General features: G+C 51.7%; 2 protein-coding genes across 7 annotated transcripts; one reads left to right on the forward strand and one right to left on the reverse strand.

Annotated features, from left to right (window-relative positions):
- Positions 1 to 65: 65 nt before the first annotated feature.
- PSMC5 (proteasome 26S subunit, ATPase 5) lies at positions 66 to 4,550 on the forward strand. 2 transcript variants are annotated; one of them, XM_049636345.1, is made up of 12 exons: positions 66 to 340; positions 903 to 974; positions 2,028 to 2,097; positions 2,421 to 2,518; positions 2,692 to 2,748; positions 2,820 to 3,050; positions 3,364 to 3,490; positions 3,588 to 3,778; positions 3,866 to 3,964; positions 4,047 to 4,157; positions 4,252 to 4,338; positions 4,441 to 4,550. In XM_049636345.1, the coding sequence occupies exons 1-12, from the start codon at positions 167 to 169 to the stop codon at positions 4,492 to 4,494; spliced, it is 1,371 nt and encodes a 456-aa protein (XP_049492302.1). In that variant the 5' UTR covers positions 66 to 166; the 3' UTR covers positions 4,495 to 4,550. The 2 variants fall into 2 exon arrangements, with proteins under 2 accessions (XP_049492302.1, XP_049492304.1); XM_049636347.1 differs by lacking the exon at positions 66 to 340 and adding an exon at positions 412 to 434.
- SMARCD2 (SWI/SNF related, matrix associated, actin dependent regulator of chromatin, subfamily d, member 2) lies at positions 972 to 14,928 on the reverse strand. 5 transcript variants are annotated; one of them, XM_049636342.1, is made up of 14 exons: positions 10,597 to 10,852; positions 10,117 to 10,385; positions 9,667 to 9,851; positions 9,430 to 9,472; positions 9,161 to 9,283; positions 7,985 to 8,140; positions 7,490 to 7,585; positions 7,245 to 7,346; positions 6,941 to 7,102; positions 6,677 to 6,774; positions 6,140 to 6,275; positions 5,831 to 5,953; positions 5,600 to 5,701; positions 5,413 to 5,523 (listed from the first exon to the last, which is right to left on the reverse strand). In XM_049636342.1, exons 3-14 carry the CDS (start codon positions 9,840 to 9,842, stop codon positions 5,470 to 5,472), a joined length of 1,371 nt encoding a protein of 456 aa, XP_049492299.1. In that variant the 5' UTR covers positions 9,843 to 9,851; positions 10,117 to 10,385; positions 10,597 to 10,852; the 3' UTR covers positions 5,413 to 5,469. The 5 variants fall into 5 exon arrangements, with proteins under 5 accessions (XP_049492296.1, XP_049492299.1, XP_049492295.1 ...); XM_049636339.1 differs by lacking the exons at positions 5,413 to 5,523; positions 10,117 to 10,385; positions 10,597 to 10,852 and adding exons at positions 972 to 1,587; positions 14,283 to 14,928; XM_049636338.1 differs by lacking the exons at positions 10,117 to 10,385; positions 10,597 to 10,852 and adding an exon at positions 14,283 to 14,926.
- Between the last annotated feature and the right edge of the window lie 7,584 nt (positions 14,929 to 22,512).

The raw sequence follows: 22,512 nt of genomic DNA on the forward strand, positions 1-22,512 counted from the left end.
TGTCCGCCATTTTGAGCGTGGCCTCAAGTACAGTAAGTTGGAAGTTGGGGCCAGAGGAACAGATTACCTGAATTAAAACTGAGTTACTAGGGAGCAAAATTTAGGAATTCTGTGGCCTCTTCATCTCTTTCCAAAGCGCCTGACCTCGCGTAGCCACCTTCCCATCATGGCCTCTGTTTTTGTAAACTTCTCGCCGCACAGCCCGCCCATTGACCCGGAACTCTTCTCTGCCAGGGTTGTCGGGCCGCTAACCCCTGCTTCTGCGCCTGCGCGCCAAGGCGGCTCAGATGCCGGCGGTCTCTGCGGGAGAGGGAAGATGGCGCTTGACGGACCGGAGCAGGTATGGCGGCTGCGGCGGCCGGGCGGGGACTGGGGGCTCGATGCGAAGAAGGCGTGATCCGAGGTGGACTGCCAGCTGGGGGCAAGAGGGTCGGGTGAGTCGGGGTTGGGCGGACCAATCCAGAGGGGGCCCTGCCTGGGACTGGATCTGCTGTGTCAGTGCCGCCCCCGGCGGGTAAGGGCCGGGAGAGAAAGACAGGACCCCGTGGAAGCCAGAGTGGGTGAGGGGAAGGGTGGGAACGGAAACCGGCCCGTCCGCGAGTCGCAGGAGGCAGGGCCCCCGATCCTCCTGGTGGCTCCGCTTGTAAGTAATGATACCTCGGGTTTCTATAGCGCTTGATTCGTTACAAAGCACTCCCGTGTATGTTGTCTCTTGATCCTCCTGAAAGTCTTATGAGGTAGGCGGCACTCTTATTCTGCTTTTAGTTTAGTCATGGGGAGTGGAGGGTTCTAAAGAGATGGACTGAGAAATTCGAACCCACATCATTCCTCCAAAGTCCGGGCTGGAAATGGGATTTTCCCTTGGATTTTTAGCCTTTTCAATAATTACACTGTGTCTTCAGATGGAGCTGGAAGAGGGAAAAGCAGGCAGTGGACTCCGCCAATATTATCTGTCCAAGATTGAAGAATTGCAGGTGAGGACGGACTCCAGAGGTCCAGAGGCATCCCCCTTCTACGTAGAAAGGGGTGAAGGATTGATGGAGCATGTGTCTACCAATCCATATTATTCCCCTGGGGGCGCAGTGGAAGAAATAACTAGTCAACCATAACAAGTATACAAGTTGTCTCTGGTTTCTCTTCACTCCCACCCCTTTGAAAGTAATCAATATTCAGTTTATTATACATCGTGAAGAGTCAAGTTTTAACCTAAAAGGTTCCTTTTAGCCAAAGATCGTTCTTTTTAGAAGAAGCCTGAATGAGTGGGTTTCTTATAAAAGAGAAGACAAGCTCAGAAAAGATTTAGCACACTGGGGTTGGGGCAGGGTGAGAGGAGGAGGGCAGACAATTGCCCAGTCTGCATAATGCTGATTCCATGGGACTGAATGAAAATTGGGCAACCCAGAGCTCTAGCCTACAGATCGAGCAAGAACTACAGCAATGAGGAAAATATTGAAGGATAATATTGAAGGAAAATGTTGAAGGACAACCACAAGGACAATTTCTGAACTCTTGGTACTTCTGCAGCTATCAGGTTTATCATTTTTGAAGTGCTTTTACAGGTGATTTCGTTTGTTCTTCATGCTAGTCCTGAAAAGAGGCAGGATAGGTGATGTTATCCATGTGTACTTACAGTTTGGTAACAGACCTTTTAAATGGCTTTCCTTAGCTTTATCTACCTATTAATTGGCAGCAGTGGGGTTAGAATTTAGCCTTCTGACCCAATGATCTTTTCACTCTACCATGTTATTGACCCGTGACAAATTAACTATGACAGCCAGCTGTAACATTTCTCCATTAGGGCTTATTATTCCTGGACCAGCATTAGGACAACTAGCCTGTTTTGAGGCCTGCCCTTGGTCCCAGGGGGAATCTTGGAAGAAAGGATAGCGTCATTAGGATCATGTTAGACAATCTGTAACGTTCAGGTGCCTTGTACTCTTCTGTCACTCGGCTCATACCAGCCTTGAGGATCTTAGCCACGAGTTGAATCTTCTAATATTTTCTGTTCTGTTTCTTATCCTCCACAGCTGATTGTGAATGACAAGAGCCAGAATCTCCGGAGGCTGCAGGCACAGAGGAATGAGCTTAATGCGAAAGGTGAGGAGGAAAAGATGGGAAGACTATATGGGCATTTTGTCCGAGGTCTGATTGTTCAGATTTCCCTAAATTGAGACGTCACATTTGGTGCTTATTGTTTTCTCCTAGAGTCCAAGGTCATGCTTTGCACTGTTTTATGGTTGTTCATGTGCATGCCTCTCCTGAGCTCCGTTGTAACTGCCTTGAAGACCTAAGTTTTGACTTTCTTTTTGTGGCCTTTCTTCCAAAACTTTAAAATGGTGCTTAATTCACGCATACTGAATTGACTCACGGGAGAGGGGACACCAAAGCAGCTGAGTGACCCCTGACTCTTTCCCATCCAGTTCGCCTACTGCGGGAAGAGCTACAGCTGCTGCAGGAACAGGGCTCCTATGTAGGGGAAGTAGTCCGGGCCATGGATAAGAAGAAAGTGTTGGTTAAGGTAAAGGCACCATGGCCCCCAGGAAGCAGCCCAATGCCCAGGGCGTTCCCATACCTTTGTGTGTAGCCTTGCCGGGACACCTGTTACTGTTCTTTTAGGACTCCTAGGTCTTCCTGGGCAAGGTGGGTGGTTTAGTGGCCGTCGGGAAAGGTCACGAGCCCTCGTTTCTTTAGGTGCATCCCGAAGGCAAGTTTGTTGTAGATGTGGACAAGAACATCGACATCAACGATGTGAGTGTGGCGTGTGGGGGTTGGGGTCAGCTCTCCCCACAACACTTGCTGAAGTCTCTCCTCCTGCCCAGGTGACACCCAATTGCCGAGTGGCTCTAAGAAACGACAGCTACACTCTGCACAAGATATTGCCCAACAAGGTAGACCCCCTGGTGTCACTGATGATGGTGGAGAAAGTGCCAGATTCAACCTATGAGATGATCGGTGGACTGGACAAGCAGATAAAGGAGATCAAAGAAGTGATCGAGCTGCCTGTCAAGCATCCTGAGCTCTTTGAAGCGCTGGGCATCGCACAGCCCAAGGTGAGAAGCAAGGCTTCTGCGGGAGGGCCCTGCTGTTACTGTTCGTCCTGTCCCGGCCAGAGTGAGCACAGGGCTCAGGACAGACTGGACCCCGCTTAAGCTGGCCCTCCCCGTGGAAGAGGGGCTGGGGGAGAGGGCTGCCGCAGCAGCACTGAGGTGGTTCAGAAAGAAGCTTTACGAGGGACCTTGGCATTCGGTACTTACGCTCCTAGCATCTAGTGTGAGACCTAGCCCAGAGCGAGCGCTCAGGAAATGTTCACGGAGTGTGGTGTGGGGGCTGGCTTCTGCCCTGAGTTCTCCCGTTTCTCTCTAGGGGGTGCTGCTATATGGGCCCCCAGGCACTGGGAAGACACTGTTGGCCCGGGCTGTGGCTCATCATACGGACTGTACCTTTATTCGTGTCTCTGGCTCTGAATTGGTACAGAAATTCATCGGGGAAGGTAACTGACTAGACACCTGAAAACGAAGAAGCGAGTGGGGGGGAAGTAAGGGTAGGGAGCTCATTGCCTCCTTAACGCCCGCCTGGCCTCTGCACAGGGGCAAGAATGGTGAGGGAGCTGTTTGTCATGGCACGAGAACATGCTCCTTCTATCATCTTCATGGATGAGATCGACTCCATTGGCTCCTCACGGCTGGAGGGGGGTTCCGGAGGGGACAGCGAGGTGCAGCGCACAATGCTGGAGCTGCTCAACCAGCTGGATGGCTTTGAGGCCACCAAGAATATCAAGGTGAGGTGGTGTCCAAGGAGAGGCGCTGGGTGAGGTGAGCCCGAGGAAGGGCTCGGTTGATGCCACCACGCCGCTTTCTCCACTCAGGTCATCATGGCTACTAACAGGATCGACATCCTGGACTCGGCGCTGCTCCGCCCTGGGCGCATCGACAGGAAAATTGAATTCCCACCCCCCAATGAGGAGGTTTGTGACGGGCAGCGCTGGGAGCGGCTCCGGCTGTGGCGGGGAGGCCACGGGGCTCAGGCTTTTCCTCTCTCTTCTCTAGGCCCGGCTGGACATTTTGAAGATTCATTCTCGGAAAATGAACCTGACCCGGGGGATCAACCTGCGGAAGATTGCCGAGCTCATGCCTGGAGCGTCAGGGGCTGAAGTAAAGGTAATCGGAGAGCCCAGGTTGAGAGGGGCAGAGGCAGAAAGGTCCGAGTTTGAGGGCATACGGCAACAGTGCCTGGCTTCCTTTCTCTGCTCAGGGTGTGTGCACCGAAGCCGGCATGTATGCCCTGCGGGAGCGGCGAGTCCACGTCACGCAGGAGGACTTTGAGATGGCAGTAGCCAAGGTACAGGCCTCTACCTTCCGGCCTTGGTGGACGGGGTCTCTGGAGCAGTGGGAAAAGAGCGTGTGTCGGCTCAGTTTGTAACCTAATGCTTTCTCTCTCCAGGTCATGCAGAAGGACAGCGAGAAAAACATGTCTATCAAGAAGCTGTGGAAGTGAAGCGGTGGTCTTTTGTGTGGCTCCTTCAAATAAAGCTCTGCAAGACAAGCTCTTAAGGACTTCGGTCTGTTAATGCGTGGCCACACCGTTCAATGACCGAGTCTGGGTATCACCGATAAACAAGGATTTATTTGGAAATTTCCAAACCTGCCAGAAGTGGCACTTGCCGAGCCCTGGGGTCCACCCTCCCTACCGAGTTCCAAAGGGCAACAACGGTTCTCCCCACCTCCCCCTCCACCGCTCGCGCACACCCGTACCTCAGGCCATGCCAGAGAACCGGAGTCCCCTCCAAGGAGGCTCTACCACCCTGGGCCCAAGAGCCGGGGTGGCCGCCCTCTGGCATCCCAGGAGATGATGGCGGCCAGAGCCGCTTGCATAGATTGAGGAAAGAAAAGAAGGAAGGAGGCACCAAACAGGGCTCCCTGAAAACCCCAACTTACCCCTGTACAAAAAAAGTGGCTCCCGCATAGAAAAACCTGCTTCCCAAATAGTGCAAATACCCAAAGGAAAGGAAAAAACCAGCAGCAAGACTGCGCTGGTAGGAATGGCAAAGAACTTTGGTTTAGAAAGGCCAGGAAGAGTGTGAGCTGCGCCCCTCTTCCTCACCCAGCTCCTCGGAGCCAGCACTGATGCTAGCCCCGAGGGGGTCTGTAAACAAGCAAAGCTGGCGGGCCTGGTTCTGAAGTCTCCATTGCAATGTCAAACTACAGCCTCCAGCGGACCTACTTGGGCCTGCCTGCCTGCAGGGAGCAGAGGAGGCATCTGTTCTGAACCCATTTAAAGCCAAAGTGTAAAGTAAATATAAGGCTTCGGGGACCAAGCAACAAGGAATCCTATCACTACATTTACGAAACTACAGCCGGGGAACACAGGGTGACAGCAGACACCCTTCACCCCATCCTTAGTCTATGTGTCTGTGGCCCCAGAGGGCGGTCCCCTTCCAGGTGGAGGTGGGGGGGGGGGGTCCCTGAGCAGTTAGGTCAGGCGGATTCCCAGCACCTGTTCCAGTTCTTGTCTTCGCTGCTGCACCTGGAGAAAGGAGAGACCGGCGGCTCAGGCCTCTGCCACTTGCCGCCTCAAGAGGGCACACAGGGCAGAGCCTCACCTTGGCAAAGATGTGCCTCCCCACTGCTTCCTGGGCCCAGGGCTGGTGGTAGAAAGCAGCTCGTCTCTCTTCCTCAGGATTCCCAATCACGTCAGTGATGATCTGCAGAGAGCCAGGAGGAGAGCTGTATGCAGTGCCATTCCCACCCCTGCGAGCAGAAGTAGTGACGGGGAGGGGGCAAAAGTCCCCCCAGGGCTTAGCATGGGATCAACCTCAGGAGGAGGACCACACCTTCAGATCTCGGCGCTGAGATCGGAGCCACTCCTGGATGAAGTCCTGAGGGTCAGTGCTAAAGCTGAGCATGAAATCCCTCTGGGTCTTCAGCTGGTTGATGGACTCAATGGTCTCATGGATCTGGAGAAAGGAGTGCTTGTGTCAGACTGGTCCCCACTCCTAGCATGTCCTGTTTCCAGGCCTAACCCCAAAGGACTCAGAGCAAGATCCCTCCCCAAGGTGCCACATGTACAGAAATGCCCCCCAACACAGCCTACCCACCCTCATCTTGGGTCCCTGAGGAGGCTGGGAAAGCAGAGGGCCCACCTTGACATCAAGGGAGGCAATCTCCTGTTGATTGGTGGTGGAGGCCAGAAAATTGCTCATCTGGGCCTTGAGTGGGTCGTCTACCTCCACATCAATGTCATAACACGCTGTCTTCTTCTGGTCATTAGGGTCTACGCTGTAGGCAGGACACAGGAGGGGAGGGGTCAGCACACAGCTACGTTCATCCCACCCACCCGGGCCAAACCTGCACATGCTCAGGTAGCAAGAAACCAAACCTGCTGCTTTTCTTTGGTTTTACATCAAGCCAAAAGTAAACGGTTTTTGTTCTTAACGTATAAGACTTTTTGTTTTTAATGTTTTATTTATTTTTGAGAGCGTGAGAAAGAGCGTGTGAGCAGGGGAGGGGCAGAGGAAGAGAGGGAGACAGGATCCAAAGCAGGCTCTGCACCGCTGTCCGTGAATTCATGAAATCATGACCTATGCCAAAGGCGGACGCTTAACCCACTGAGCCACCCAGGCGCCCCAAGGTAAATGGCTCTTCAAAGAGCCTTCCCATCCCCCCCCCCTTCCATTTACCTAATGACATGGTTGATGACAATGGGGTCTGGATGCTGCAGCAATCCAGCCAGCTTCATGGGAATCTCCGAGAAACGAAGTCGGCCGCAACTGAAGATCTAGGGAGAGTACCAAAGGCCTGGTGATGCCTTGGAGGGCACAGAGGGAAATGGGCCATCCCAGGGTCAGTGTGGAGAATGTGGCCAAGAACAAGCCCCGCAGGGAGGTGAAGCAGTGGGCAGGGCAAGGGCCACGAGACAAGGGGGGGGATGGCCGCCAGCTCACCTGGCGGAAGTAACGGTTGCAATTGATGTACTCCCGCTCGTGCCCGTCCTGCAGCTGGTTGTGTTTGATATAAAGCCACAGGGCCTGCATGATGGCCGCCCTGGTCTGTGTGTGCACCCCTAGCAGCCTTGCCAGTCGGGGGTCCAACTTGTACTGGGGAGGCTGGAGATAGACAGAGGGGAGTCAGGGGGGTGTGGTCTTGTGAGAAACCAAAGTGGAAGGATCGGGCAGGACAGAAAGGGTTTACCACAGGAACCAGCTCTCCTCCCCCAGATGACTCCCTGGGGCCCCAGACATTTGTCACCTGATGATCCAGCATGAGCAGGAGGGTGCACTTGACGTTGAGGTCTCCAGGCCGTTTCACCTGGAAGCCATCAGTCTCCTGGGTGGTGGGCATCCGGTGCCACTGGCAGGGAGGAGGAGAGCAGACCTCATCACCAAGGGAGTGGGGCCGGAGCACACACACCTCGCCCTCTACAGGACCGACGCCACTTCTCTGCCCACCCAGCATGTCAGCCTGTGCTCCCCACGCCCCAGGGCCACTCTTACCTCTACCAGGTGGTTGTCAGGCCCGTACAGTTCCTTGTCCAGCTCAATGACAAGGCTCTTAAAGAATGAAGAAAACTTCCTCTTCTGTTTGCTAGGCTGGGGAACAGTAATGGGTGCGAGTTGGGGGTGCTGCTGACCTCTCAACCTAACCTAGGCTAAGCCCCCAAAAAAGTACTATTTCCACCCTGCATCTCAGGGTAGTGAGACTCTTGGGCCCCGAAGGAAGCAAGGAGACTGGGCAAAATGAGGCGCCGGATGCAGGGAAAGGACTCTGGGTGCACCCTGCTGGCAGCCAACGAGGACTGAATTAGAAAGGGGTTCCCCTTCTTCAAGACACTTCACTGCCACCCGCAGGATAGCTCTTGTAACAACCATCCAAATCTTCAAGCTCTGGCTTGGAGCTGTGACCCAGCAGTGCCCTCTCCCTCAGGCAGGACTTCAGTCTTAAGCCCACACAGGCCACCTCCCCTGCAGACACCACCTCTCCCAACTCACATCATCCAGCAGTTTTCCCTCCACTCGGAGTTCCCAGGAAGCCACCTTGTCCCCTGCTGGGGTTCCCCCGGGGGTCCCTGCGTTTCCTGCATTATCACCTTCTGCTTTGCTGGGACTGAATGTATTAGAAATATAGATCCGCAGCTTTCGTTTTTGCTAAAGAGAGAAAGACAACCAGCTAGAGGTGGGCCAACACGTTGGAAAACAATGCTACCCAATCTTTCTGTCTGAACCCACTCGACATCAATACTGAATGCTGTCTAGGAGCCAGGTACCTTGTTAGGTACCGGAAATCGGGAGTAGGAAATCCCAGTCCCAGACTTCAGAGAACTCACAACTACGGAGGAGAGAGAGGCACTAATGACAACTCCAACACAGTGCAATTGGTGGTGTTGACAGGTGCGCACAGGGTGCTATCGGGCAAGTCGGAAGCTTCTAGCACACATTTTACACGAAACTCAAACACTGGCCCCAAAGTATTCTGGCCTCTGGAAAGCTTTTACCACTCAGGGGATTGTTCTAGATTATTATTTTTAAACCAGGGGAGTGTGTGCATGGAGATAGGAACTACGCTTATCTATCTCTAGTCTTGCCCTGCAAACTCCTGACGATGATCCATAAGGTTTACATCTTAAATGACTCAGGAGGCACATACATATATAAATATCTGAAACAAAACATCATTAAACAATACTTTTACTACTATGGTAAGTATTATACTACTGTGAAGTATTATAATTTCTACTATTTTATATTTTGTTAAAAACAGGCTGGGCCTGGGGCACCTGGGTGGCTCAGATGGTTAAAGTTTCCGACTTTGGCTCAGGTCATGGTCCCATAGTTGACAAGTTCAAGCCCTGGATCAGGCCGTGTGCTCAGACCTCAGGGCCCGGAGCCTGCTTCGGATTCTGTGTCTCTGTCTCTCTCTGCCCCTCCCCCACTCACACTCTGTCCCTCATTTCTCTCAAAAACGAATAAAAACATTAAAAAATTAAAAAAAAACAAACAAACACGCTGGCCCCACCACATTAAATTGAGTTCATGTTCCACTAATGGGCTGCATCCCGCAGTGTGAGAAATCACAGACCCATGCTTGGCAGACCCAGGCCGGAACACAACATCAGGGGGAGGCAGAGAAGTCTGGGAAGGCCCAGGACTGGCCGGGGCTGCACACACCGTCAGAGGCTTTTTGATGGCCTCTTGGATCTCCATCCGCTTTCGGGCAATGGTCTGGTCCAGCTTCCGCTCAAAAGCCAAAAGATCCATATACGCCTGAGACTCTGGGACAAGCTCCCGAATCTAGAAGAAGAGAGGAATTCATTAGTTTGTTTCAGCTGCAGCTCTGGCTCCTTGCTCCGCTATCCCAGAGGTGGGGGAACCTGACTGTACCCGCAGCCTGCCAGCCACTGGGTAAGGCCTCCTAGGCCCCCACCCAACATACTCACTCGCTGAGGTAGAACCTTATCTGCCATCTTCCTCCTCTTTAACCTGGGGAGGACAGAAACCCATTTAAGGGGTCAATGGTCCGAAACACTTCCCCCTCCCTTCCCCCTCCAGTCCCTAGGACCCTCCCCCAGAAGAACCAGGAGTCTCCCTCAGTCATTAGAGCGCTTAGGACAGAAGGAACTGCTGTCACCACCAGAGCTGTGCCGGGCAGAGCAGGAGACACAAGATGGTCTTACCCCCGGCGCTGGGCCGGCATTGGATGCTGGGCCTGGGGCACCAGCAGGCGTTTTCGGAACGGGTCCATCATGGTGGGTGGCATGCCAGGTCGAAGTGGAGCAGCTGTGCCAAATGGGGAGCCGGCAGGGGGCCCCACCTGCAAGCCAGCCATGGGCATCCGGCTCCCTGGTGACATACCGGGCCGCTGGAAGAAGCAAGCCAATGGGGGTGCATAGGTCAGCGGCAGAGCCCCACGGGGCCTATAGCCCATTCCCTCCATCCCTCTCCTGGGCTGGGTCTGGCCCTGAGCAGCACACCGCAGAGCCCCGCTTGGAGGACCAGGAACAAAGGGGAGCAGGTGCCCAAGAGCAGAAATGTAAACCACACCTGCCCCGCCCCCTTCAACCACCCTGGCGTCAGTGCCAGCAAATGAAGCCTGCCAGAGTCTGGGGTGGGCAGGAGAGTCCTACCTGCGAGGGAAGGGCCCGCAGGAGTGTTTTGGGGCCCACTGCCACCTTCCAGCCTGAGCGCACGACGCCCTGCTCCCTGGAACCAGCCGGCTCTAAGACACTCCCAACACCATCGCGTGATCCCACCAAGCACTCCTATCTACTTCCTTCCCCAGCTGGAGACAGAAGCATGGCCTGGGGGCAGTGTCATAGCCAGGTGGAAGGGTGCAGTGTGATATGAGCAGGCAAGGCCCCAACATCCATCTCCTGGCACCAGCCTAGTGGTGTGACTAAAGGGAGGAAGACAGTCCAATGGGCTGGCGAGCCTATCAGGCAGGGGCACCCTAGGTGAGCAAGCCACAACAGGATGGGCCGGAGCATGTCCCAACCGGTACGGGTGGCCTCGGGCACAGTACAGAGACCATCTGGTCACCATATGGCCCCTATTCACAACCCAGAACTGGACCCTTCTCTCCACCTCCCTACTGCCCTGTTCCCTACCCCTATGCCGAGAGACCCCAAGAGGAAAGCTGTGGCTCCTGTGTGGCCTATCAGAGAGCGGCTGGCACCCGGGCTCTGTCCGCGGTCCGTGCACCACCTGGCGGCTGGGGCTGTTGGGTGCTTAACTCAGCCCTCACGATCCCAAACTGGAGAACGGAGGGAAGATTATGCAAGATCAGTCATAGGGTCACCAGGAGCCTGGGTTACAGAAACGGCTTCTGTAGAAGTCTGCAGAAGGATTTCCCACTGAGGTCCAGCTCCCCACCATTTCTGGGAGTAACCCCCCCCCCCCCCCCCCCCCCCCCCCCGCCTCCCCCTCCATAGCTGCTGCCTGCAAGGCCTGTTTGGCAGCTCTGCTTTGCACACACTGTCCCTGGCAGCTTCACAGGGCTGGCCCCAGGGCCCAGATTATGCAACCAGCACAACTACCCCACCAAGCCAGGCTAGGTGGGGACTTGCACCAAATCAGAGAACCTCCTACCCCCAGCCCGGTATCATGGAGATGAGAATTTTCCCCCCGCTTTTTCATCTAGCGCCAAACTCATGTTCTCAGCACAGAGGGTCAGACTCTTGACCAGAGGGAGAGATGAAGAAAAGTGACCCAGAGATGTAGGGAAGGGCAAAGGGGGAGTAGGGTGGGAAAAGCCATCTGGGGGAATGGAGTTGAACGTGGGGGACTCTGGGGCTTCAGGAGGCCTGCCGCGAAGAGATTTGTCCAAGCTGCTGAAAGGCAAGGGACAGCCTGTTTCTCGGCCTTAATGAGCCATGGCCAGAGATTACAGGAAACAAACTCAGTGTGGCCACAGCTGTAAACCCAGGCTCCAGACACGCTAGACATATTTTCCCCACCCTGAACATGAGCCAGAGGGCAAGAACAGCTGGAGCAGTGGGACCTACACAGAGTGAGACAAGGCCCTGAGGTCCCCAAGAAGCCACTCACTAGGACTTTCACAAAACCTCCTCGGCACCACCCATCCCTCCTAGGCACCACCCATCCCTCCTAGGCAGGTGCTCTTGTAGCAGGAAGTCCCCAGTCAAGGCTGCAGGGGCAGGGCCTGGAATAGGCCCCTCCCAGACATCTGCTCCAAACTTCCCAGGCGCAGGGCCCCTAGCTCACCCCAGGCCCCAGGCTTCTCCCAAGAGGGAGAAGAGGCCCAGGCGAAGGTTGCTTAGTCCCAGCTTAGTCTTGCCAAGCTCCACACCTGCTCTTTGAAGCACCAGTAACTCCTCTTCAAAATAAAAACCCCAAGAGTTTTTAAAAAAAAAAACAAAAAAAACAAAGCCCAGGTCAGGCCTCTCAGGCTCTATAAGTCCCTCGCCTGCAGTTGAGCGAGGTAGGCCTGGCTCAGTGCCCTGAACCTCGGAAGTGTGCAACAACGTCCTCTCCCTAGCCCAGCAGCAGCCCACGACCTAAGTGTGATTCTACCTCCACCACCCAGGACAGCAGCGGCGCGTGGCTGGGCCTGATGCTGCTGTCTCCAGAGAGCACACACACAGCCCTGCCTCAAAGCCTGTGGCCCTGGCGCTCCTGGTGGCCGGGCCTAGGAGAAGAGAACATACCCCTCCCTAACTAGAAAATATTTTGAACTCTGGAGTGAACCCAACAATCTGTGTTTCTTTGGGTTTTGTTCTTCCTTAAGCTCCTCTGTTGAGTACGATCCACAGCTAGAACTCCTTCCACTGTGTGGAGGGAGATGGGTCGTCACTTCCCTTCTTTCATTGGCTCCCCTACTTGCCCAACTTGGGCCCTGAAACCCTTGCTCTTCTAGCTCACCCCATGTGCTCTGATAGGAGGAACCCCTTTGCTCCTGAGATCTCAAGTCCCATCTCCTGAAGTCACACAACTGGACTTGGAAAGAGGCCAAGCAAGATCTTCCTCAAACTTAGCCAGAGTGAACTGGGTCCTCCCTCTCCCCTTCTACCTCTAATGCCCCTCCCCGGAAGAAGAGGAGGTGATGAAAAGCTGGTGGGCTAGAAAGCCTGGGGAAGCAGAGGCTCAGTGCCTTCCCCTTGGTTCCCAACCCTAGCAGCCTGGGACTACCCAGCCAGCCAGCCAGCCAAACCTTGCCACTGGCCCTAGTCCACTCCCTACGTATGGTTGTGGAATTCATTTTCTCAGGGGCATTCCCCAGGCCACAGTGCCCATGGGTTTCCAGCAAAGGAACTGGAGAGGCTCCTATCTGTTCCTTAGATCCTTCTCAGGCCAAAGGCCCACAAGGAGGCTCCAAGGCCAGCCCTCAGCTAGGTAGCCCAGGGGCTAGAATGGAATGACTGACGCAGGGACCCCTCAGCAACACCTTGGAGCCATGAATCCCCAAGTGGCAAAGCAAGATGGGAGTGGTTGGGACCAGGTCTATCTCTGTCAATACCCAGACCCTTTTTCTTTACAGGGAGGAGTGAGAATGAGGAGTTAGAGGGAAAAATCACCCCTCGGTTAAGAATCTCTTTAGAAAGTGAGGGCCCAAGGCTCATGGGTAGGGGAGGAATGCATATCCAATCCATGAGGATCCATTTTTGGAGGCTGTACCTGGAGATAACAGAGTAAGCCCCAGCTTCCTTGGGAGATTAGCAAAGAAGCCAGTGCCAAATGCTGGGGCACACAGGTTGGGTGGAATATGGCCATGTTAGAACTTAAAGTCTAAATAAAAGTGGAGAGGGAGTGGGGAAAAGGACAGGCACAATTCCTAAGCATTCTGGGGTAACCAGAAACAATGCACTTGGCGGGGACTGATGAGCAGGATCCTCATACTGTATGAGTTTTCCTCATACACTGACCCTAAGGATGAAGTCTCTGCTTCTCAATGGCCTTTGAAGCTGCCACCTGAGAAGCTCTCTCTTTGAAGCCAAACTCCAAAGAAGTCAGGACAGAGCTCTTTGAACAACTCTCACAGGCTCCTCCAGCCCCAGACCATCAGGGCTCAGTGGAGCCTCTCTGCTCCTGCAGACTAATCAACTCCTGGACACTATGACACCAGGCAGGAAGCCAAAAAGAGAGTCTGCCCAGAATGGGCTGGGTTTTCCGCCTTCCTCAGGCCCCGCCACCACCATCTGTGGTCGAACCCAGACCCATCCCATGCAAGGGCTCCTGGGCCTGACCAGGAGTAGACCCTGCCTGGCATAGATTGGAATCCTCTTCCTCTATATTCTACCTCCCATGCCTGGGAAGCCAGGCCCTTCTTCCTCCTCATCAGCAGCTGGGAACCATCTCAGACTCGCTAGAACTCTGCCAGTTCCCAACTAGAAAAAAAAAAACAAAACAGCGCGGACTTGGAGTGGGACCAAGGCCAATGCAGGGTAACCCTGGTTTCTCAGTGAGGGCCCTTTTGCAAAACTTTCTCAGCACTTCCCAGAACCCCCTACCCTAGGATCTACACTAGCATTCTCAACCCAGTCGCCTACAACTCACTAGCTCCAACTCCTCCATCCCTCAGTTACTCAGAATCCCGGTTCCAAGAAAGCCTCCAGGCCCTTCCAACCGCTTCAAACCCTCCACCCCAGAATCGTTCTTACCCTCTCCCCCAACTGCCCCACCACCCGGCCTTGCCCTCCTCCCTGTCCCGTGCACTCCGCACGCTGGTCCCCTGTGCCCTCTGTCCGTCGGCTGCCCCGGGGCCCTCACTCGAGGCCCCAGTCGCTCCATGCCCCGGGCGTGCTCGCGGCGCCGCCTGCCCATCCGCGCTCCTCACCTGGTACTGCGCCGCGGGGCCCGCGGGGCCCAGGGGGCGGAAGGCGGCGGCCCCGGGACCCCCCACACCTCCAGCCGGTCCTGGCCCCCTGAGCGCCGGTCCGGGCAGCATGCCGGGTCCCGCTGGCGGAGGCGGCGCCCCCAGAGCCGCGGCAACTGCGCCGCCGCCAGGACTCAGCGGAGGCAGCGGGAACCCGCCCGCGACACGGCCCGACATCGCTCCGTCCCGTCCGGCGGTGTCGCGATCCGGGCTCCGGGCTCCGTGTCGAGTCCGCTCCGCGATCCGTGATCCGGGACTTTCCGATCTAAATTCCGGGTTCTGGGGTTTGTTGATCCGGGTTCCGGGATTTCCTAGTCCAAGACCTCGAGTTCCCCACAGACCCGGTTTGGGGCAGGGCCGATCCTGATTCCGGTCCTGCCCGGGGAATTCCGGATCCGGGATCTGCTGCAGGCCCGCCTGCCGCCCGCGGCCTCCGGAGGTTTGGCCGACAGAGTCCAGTTACCCAGAGGCGGTAACTAACTCCCTGCCCCGCCCAAACAACCCCAGCGCTAGGCCCCACCTATACCCAGCGGCCCAATGCCAGGGTGCCTCCTCAAATCCCGCCCATCGCGAGACCCGCCCCTGACGGGCACCGCCCCTAACCGTCAGCCCCAGAGCCACGCCCACAGCCCTTGGACCAGCCCTTGGCCGGAGAGGCGGGGGCGAAAAGCTGCGCAGGAAGCGCTGTGCAAGGCGCGGGGTCAGAGGTCGAAGGTCACTTAGGGCTTCAACAGAGAATGGGTAGTTGCTGAGAGCTCCCAGGTGTAGCCGACTCCCCGAGATACCTAGTTACACTCTCTGAAAATAGTTTTCTCGAGTCGCCTTCCTACATTTTCAGCATTAAAGACAACACAGAGCTGTTCTCTGGGGCAGAAGAGCCTCCAACTTGACTTTGTTTAAAAGCCCATCCTGGTGGCTCAGAGCTGCCAAGGGATGTCAGCTGCCCCAGACCCGATCCAGCTGTGTGAAGGGTTGACTTGGCCAAGATCCGAGTTCTTTTTGCATATTTTTAACGTGCTCTGCCTCACTTTAAGGAAGCCTAGTACTTTACTCCACAGGAAATGTTTCTAGTGGGTGGAAATTTGCATTATGACAAACCTCCCTGTAGTTAAATAAGGTTTTTTTCTCCAGGATTTATAGTACTTAATTGAAAAAAATGCAATACCTTTTCAGAAGCCACTGTCCTGTATCATAAAGTATTCAAAATAAAGTGCTTCAGCTGTGTCAGAGAGCCTACCTTCTGGTCGTCTGGGATTTTCTCCCCATGATCTAGACCAGTGCTTCTTAAACTTCAATGAGCAAAAGAAACATTTGGGCTCTTGTTCAAAATGCAGATTATGATTCAGTAGGTTTGGGGTCTGAGCAAAAGAAACATTTGGGGCTCTTGTTCAAAATGCAGATTATGATTCAGTAGGTTTGGGGTCTGAGACAGGGCTTAAGCTTCAGCATTTCTAACAAGCTCCAAAAGCAATGCTGTTGCTACTCAGACAACAGTTTTGAGCAGCCAAGACAGATTTTCAGTATATAAATTCTCTGCTTTGTTTTCACCCCTAACAAAGTCTTGCACCATAGCACCCAGAGCCTCTTCATAGTACAGTTCTCCACCCTTTTTAGAAATCAGTTCTGCTCACCTGTACTTGCTGGTCCTCCAGTGATGAACCCTACTTTGCTGTTGCTTTCCTGCCTCTGGGTCTTCTCAGAGATCATGCTCCTCCTTCCACCTTTGCATTAACTGCCAGTCTCAGAACAGGCCACTGAAATTGTTACAGTCATTGAATCAGGGCCCCTCTCCACCCCTGTAAAGTGCGGAAAGAATTCATGATAATGTAATTAGTACCCATTTCAAGACTTTCAAGCTTGTTCCAAGGAGTTTGAGGGAGCAGTAGGGGCAAATCCCCTGGGGAGCTATTCCAAACTATCCCTTCTAGCCACCCCCACTAAACAACACACGTACACAATCCAATGGCTTCCAGTATTATATTTTAAGAATAAGGTTCCCAGGGGTGACTGGGTGGCTCAGTCGGTTAAGCAACAGACTTCAGCTTAGGCATTATCTCTTGGCTCAAGAGTCCGAGCCCTGCATCAGGCTCTGCATTAAGGGTGTGGAGCCTGCTTAGAATTCTCTCTCTCTCTCTCTCTCTCTCTCTCTCTCTCTCTCTCTCTCTCTCTCCCCCCCTCCCCCCCACCCTCTCTCTGCCCCTTTCCCATGCGCACTTGCATGCTCTCTCTCTCAAAATAAACTTAAAAAATAAGCCTCCCAGTATTATACACCTGAAACTAATAGAACACTGTATGTTAATTATACTGGAATTTAAATTTACAGAAAAATAATAGAATAAGGCTGCCAAGTAATTCTGATACAACCTGCCTTGTAGAGAACCTTTACACTAGAAAACAGACAAGCTAATAAGTGCATTTAAAAAAGAGCTAAGGGGCAGCTGCCTGGCTTAGTCAGTAGAGCATGCGACTCTTGATCTTGGGTCATGAGTTCGAGCCCTGTACTGGGTGTAAAGATAACTTAAAAAATAAAATCGGAGAGTAGAGCACCTCGGTGGTTCAGTGGGTTGAGCATCCAACTCTTGATTTTGGCTCGGTTCATGATCCAGGGTCATGGGATCCTTACTGAGCGTGGAGCCTGCTTGGGATAGTCTCTCTCTCTCTCTCTCTCTCTCTCTCTCTCAAAAAAAAATCTTTTAATGGGGGCACCTGGGTGGCTCAGTCGGTTAAGCATCCAACTTCAGCTCAGGTCATGATCCCATGGTTTGTGAGTTCCAGCCCCACGTCAGGCTCTGTGCTGACAGCTCAGAGCCTAGAGCCTACTTCGGATCCTGTCTCTCCCTCTCTCTCTCTGCCCCTCCCCCGTTCTCTTCCTCCCTCCCTCTCTCTCTCAAAAATAAACATTAAAAATTAAAAAAAAATCTTTTAATGTTTTTATTTATTTTTGAGAGAGAGGAGAGCATGAGTGGGGCAGGGGCAGAGAGACAGGGGGTCAGAGGATCAGAAGCAGGCTCTGCGCTGACAGCAGAGACCCCAATGCAGGGCTCAAACTCACCAACCGTGAGATCATGACCTGAGCTGAAGTCAGACACTTAACCGACTGAGCCACCCAGGTATCCCTCTCTCCCTAAAAATTTTAGGAAGAAAAAAATTAAATCTTGGGGCACCTGGGTGGCTCAGGCGATTAAGCATCCAACTCTTGATTTCGGTGCAGGTCATGATCTCATGGTTTGTGGGGTGGAACCCTGTGTTGGGCTCTGCACTGACAGCACAGAGCCTGCTTGGGATTCTCTCTCTTCCCCCCGCTCTCTCTGCCCCTCCCTCCCTCTCTCTCTGTCTCTCTCTCAAATAAATAAAAATAACTAAAAATAAAATCTTAATAAAATTTGTTTAATTTAAAAAAGATAAAACAGTTAAATGTAATTCAGGTCCTCATTTTCTCCTTGATTAAAACCCTCCCCAGCTTCCCATTGCTCTTAGGTTGAATATCATACTCCCTCCTCCCGACATGTGAGATTCTGCAAGTCCTGGCTCCCGCTTACCTCCTTGGGCTCATTTTAAACCATTGCCTTTGGTTCTCTGAGAGTGAGTCCAGAGGTTCTCCTGGCAATTTCTCAAACTGCTAAGCCCCCTCCAACCCCAGAGCCTCTCTACTTCCAGCCCTTTGTTATCTTTTCCATTCTCTCCCCTTACTTTATTTCTCACCAAGCAATTATCACAATATGTAACTGCTTGCCTAGGTGTGAACTGGCTTACTGTCTGATCTGGCTCCTTCGCTAAAATACAAATTCTTTGAAGGTGGGAATTCTTTCTCTTTTTTCTGTGCTATTGAGATTCACATAACGTAAAATGAACCATTTGAAAGCAAACGACTCATTGGCGTTTAGTACATTCACAGTGTCGTACAACCACCACCTCTATCTAGTTCTAGACATTTTCATCCAAAAGAAAATTCCATACCCATTAAGCAGGTGTTTATTCTCTTCTCCTATCCCCTGGTACACACCAATCTGCATTGTCTCTATGGATTTACCTGTTCTGATTATTTCACATAAATGGAATTACATAACATGTGACTTTTGTGTCTGGCTTTTTTTAATTTGGCATAATGTCTTCAAGGTTTATGCATGTGGTAGTATGTGCCAGCCCTTCATTTCTTTCTATGGCTGAATAATATTCCGTTGTATGTATATGCCATCATTTGCTTACCCATTTATCTATTGATAGACATTTGGGTTGTTTCCATCTCTCAGTTATCGTAAGTAATGCTGCTGTGAATGTGCATGTACACGTATTTAAGTACCTGTTTTCAATAATTTGGGGTATATATTGTGTTACTCTTAACCACTGTCATAACCTAACCAATACATGTGTTTAAACAAGTGAATGATCTTTAAGTGTAGTGAGAGAGAATGATAAACAATACCAACAATGAGTTAATTGCTATGATAAAACATCCTCAAGGTGTTAGGGGGAAAATAGGATATCTAAGTTATAGTAAGGATAAAGAAGATTTCCTATTCATTAAGCAGAGAATAGCTGACACTTATTAAGTACCACACGTATTACTTCTTTTATTTAAAAAAAAATTATTTTTAACGTTTATTTATTTTTGAGACAGAGAGAGACAGAGCATGAACGGGGGAGGGGCAGAGAGAGAGGGAGACACAGAATCGGAAGCAGGCTCCAGGCTCTGAGCCGTCAGCACAGAGCCCGATGCGGGGCTCGAACTCACGGACCGTGAGATCATGACCTGAGCCGACGTCGGACGCTTAACCGACCGAGCCACCCAGGTGCCCCCGTATTACTTCTTTTAACCTTCACTATGCATATGAGGTAAATGCTCATTTTACCTCTATTTTAGAAATCAAGGCAGAGAGATTCAGTTACTTCCCCTACTCTCACTGTGATGGTTTTAGGATTCAAACCTGGTTCTGAGCTGGCTCTGGAATCCAAAATCCAGGCACTTAACACTATATATGACTTCTTGTTCGTAGCTGTTATTTCTCTGTTATTACCTCTGGTCTGTTATTACATGCAAAGAAAGTTTTCAAACTGAAAAGCCAGTGCTATGGGGACTCAAAGAAAAGAGGCTAATTGGTAGGACCTGATTAATTAGAAGCATTTTGATTTGACGGAGATACTACTGATGGTCACCCAATAGGCAAACGGGATTTGATACATCACTAGGGGCGATTCAAGACCTTGTGAAAGCACTAGGTTAATGCTCAAGAATCAAAAGAGATGGGGGGAGGGGAGACCATTCCCACACCACCCTCACAGGACCTAATGGCGTAGCCAGTTGCAGCACTTGAGGTCCTGGAGGCAGCATTCCCATGCCTTTATTCCCTTCACTTGGAATGCCTTTTTTCTCTTCCTCTCTTCTTCCCTTGATCCTTACTCTGCTCCCTGACCACTTTTCGGAATTTCATTCTGAAACATTCTATGGTTTCAGAAGAGGTACTTTCCTATAACCTCTGACCCTATTGCATCTACAGGCACTCAAACACTTAATGGAACTAAAGTATTTAATTTATTAAAGTATTTTAAAAGTATTTAATAAACCCAAACCAGAGGGACAATTCCCAGTGGGTCTATGCTTCCTGACCCAGCTGTTTGGTGGACAAAGTAGCTGCCAAAGAGTTCATAGGAGAAAGGCCCTTGGAGCGAGATGGCCCAGTACTTGTGCTACAGCAGGCCAGCAAAAGATCGCTCCTTGGTTGGATGGCCCACAGGAGGTTAGAATTTCAGAAGTATGGGTAGACAGGTCATGGCGGGAAACACTTAACACAATGGCAGCACTACTGGGAATGTACCAGGAGCCTGGCCGAGGTGGAATCCCAAGCGGCTGACACATCCATTTTCCGTTTGTGGTGGTGAGGCAGGCCTGGGGCACCGCACAGTCAGAGCAGCAGAAGCGCTGGATGGCAAAGCAGCTGATGCCGTGTTCACCATCTAAGAAACACTCAGTGAGCAGCTTCTATGTGCCAGTCACTGACATCTTCTAGTAAAGAAGGTAAATGCATAAACAGATCATTTCTCCACATGACAATTGCGAACATAAAGGTATTCATAAGGTACCACGGGGAAACCTTTAATGAAGGAAACGGATTAGTGAAGTCTTCTTGGAGGATGTTATGTAAAAAAGGCTATGAATGAGTTAGGCAAAGATAATGGAAGAAGGCTAAAAGGCACGAAACAGCCCAGGGTGAAGAGAATCCGATTTTGCCGGATCATCAAGTGTACAAAAGTTCCTCCTCTATGTACACAATGAAGTCACAGATACATATTTTCATAGTTCACACAGCCTAGCAGGTAAAACTCAAGAATAGTGTCTTCCAATAGTGGGAGTATATACCAGGATTCAAGAAGTGAGTTTCAGGTCTACAGCCCAGGTGACACTCTGGAAATCTCTGGAGCTAAGGCCTGGGGCATGATTCTACCATTTGTTCTCTCCCCATTCAAGGTAGACGTTTATGGTGCATTGAGAGACCTGGGTGGCACTGTAGTCTGAGTCCTCTTCCTGGTCACTTCCCAGACCCCCTCAGAGGCGACCTCCTGGCTCTTGAGTTTGGACCCAGAACTACTGGTATGACTGAAAAACAGACCAGTAAGACAGAGGGAAGATAAGGCAAAGGTCTCCCCTGGGATCTCTGACTTCTCCCTCCCCTCTGGTCCTCTGCAGTTCGATCCTTAGCTCTTTTCTTTATACATGACTTACCCAGACATACTTATCTATTCACATCCCATCAATTACTGCCTACTTTCTGATAAGCCTAAATATCTAACTCCAATCACCACTCCTCTCCTGAGATTCAGATCCGTATTTCCAATTCACTGCTAGACGCTCCATAGGTCATGTAAACCCATCTGTCCAAAATCAAGGTCTCATTGTCCTCCCTCCCAGTCTCCTCTCCTGTATCTATCCTGATACAGAGCATGAGGACATGACAAAGGGCCTTGATGAGACATTCAAACTGGTCTTGTAGGCAGATGAAAGCCAAAGATGGGGTGACCCAACCAGATGCCCAGGACACGTGTAATCAAAAGCAAAGAGGTGAGGGGCGCCTGGGTGGCTCAGTCAGTTAAGCGTTTGACTTCAGCTCAGGTCATGATCTCACAGCTTGTAGGTTCGACCCCCATGTCGGGCTCTGTGCTGACAGCTCGGAGTCTGGAGCCTGCTTTGGATTCTGTGTGTGTGTGTCTCTTTCTCTCCCCTTCCCCCACTCACACTCTCTCTCTCTCTCTCAAAAAATAAAATAAAAAACATTAAAAAATTTAAAAAAATAAAATAAAATAAAAAGCAAAGAGGTGAATAGAGAAAGTCTTAAGGACCTTCACTGTGCTCTCTTGAAGTCATCTTTCACTCCTCCCTTTCTTGCTCCCCTTTCTTGCTCAGTCATCAAGTTCTGTTGATTTTCCCTCCTAAATCTTTTTTGGATCTATCCTACCCACCTAGGTCAGGTCCTCAGCATCTCTTCCATAACCCATCTAACTAGTTTCTCTGCTAAAAGGCCATCCTACCCTATCTCTCCTGGCAATTTTATCCCAAGGCAGCAAATACGATCACATTTCTCCATTTTCCCATATTTGTGTGCCCTCCATTACATTCAGCAGTAGGCTTTAAACCCACTGGGGTCCTTCGGGTTTCTTAGAGCTGTTGTGGCGACCTGAGAGTGAGAGGGAGGGCAGCACTGGGAGATCCTCTCTTGTGTCACCCCCACCTCTCCTCCCTGCTTCAACAAAGAGTTCAGCTTTTACTGTTTTATATATTGAGTGACCTTGCAAGATTCTTTGGCAGAAAGGTTTCCACAGCTCTAAAATGTTTAAAAGGCAAGGGCTTGGGGCGCCTGGGTGGCTCAGTCGGTTGAGCGTCCAACTTCGGCTCAGGTCATGATCTCACGGTCTGTGGGTTCAAGCCCCGCGTCGGGCTTTGTGCTGAGGCTCAGAGCCTGTGCTCAGAGCCTGGAGCCTGCTTCGGATTCTGTGTCTCCCTCTCTCTCTGACCCTCCCCCGTTCATGTTCTGTCTCTGTCTCAAAAATAAATATTAAAAAAAATTTTTTTTAAAGGCAAGGGCTTGCAGAAGAGTCTGTATCTAAACTTTTCAGCATGGGATAATTGGCTCTTACTCTGTCCTCCTCTTACCTCTATAGCTTTATTTTCCACCAACATCCCAACTGAACTTAACCTTCC

The sequence above is a fragment of the Panthera uncia genome, chromosome E1 (genome assembly GCF_023721935.1).
Source record: "Panthera uncia isolate 11264 chromosome E1, Puncia_PCG_1.0, whole genome shotgun sequence".
Lineage (NCBI taxonomy): Eukaryota > Metazoa > Chordata > Mammalia > Carnivora > Felidae > Panthera > Panthera uncia.

Excerpts from the sequence above, each read along its gene's own strand:
- PSMC5 (XM_049636345.1), top strand. The coding sequence starts at position 167 with ATGGCCTCTGTTTTTGTAAACTTCTCGCCGCACAGCCCGCCCATTGAC. Across the intron at positions 2,098-2,420 it reads GAATGAGCTTAATGCGAAAG|TTCGCCTACTGCGGGAAGAG; the intron begins GTGAGGAGGAAA and ends TTTCCCATCCAG. Across the intron at positions 3,491-3,587 it reads ACAGAAATTCATCGGGGAAG|GGGCAAGAATGGTGAGGGAG; the intron begins GTAACTGACTAG and ends GCCTCTGCACAG.
- SMARCD2 (XM_049636338.1), bottom strand. The coding sequence starts at position 14,498 with ATGTCGGGCCGTGTCGCGGGCGGGTTCCCGCTGCCTCCGCTGAGTCCT. Across the intron at positions 6,775-6,940 it reads GCAACCGTTACTTCCGCCAG|ATCTTCAGTTGCGGCCGACT; the intron begins GTGAGCTGGCGG and ends TACTCTCCCTAG. Across the intron at positions 5,954-6,139 it reads TTGCCTCCCTTGATGTCAAG|ATCCATGAGACCATTGAGTC; the intron begins GTGGGCCCTCTG and ends TCCTTTCTCCAG.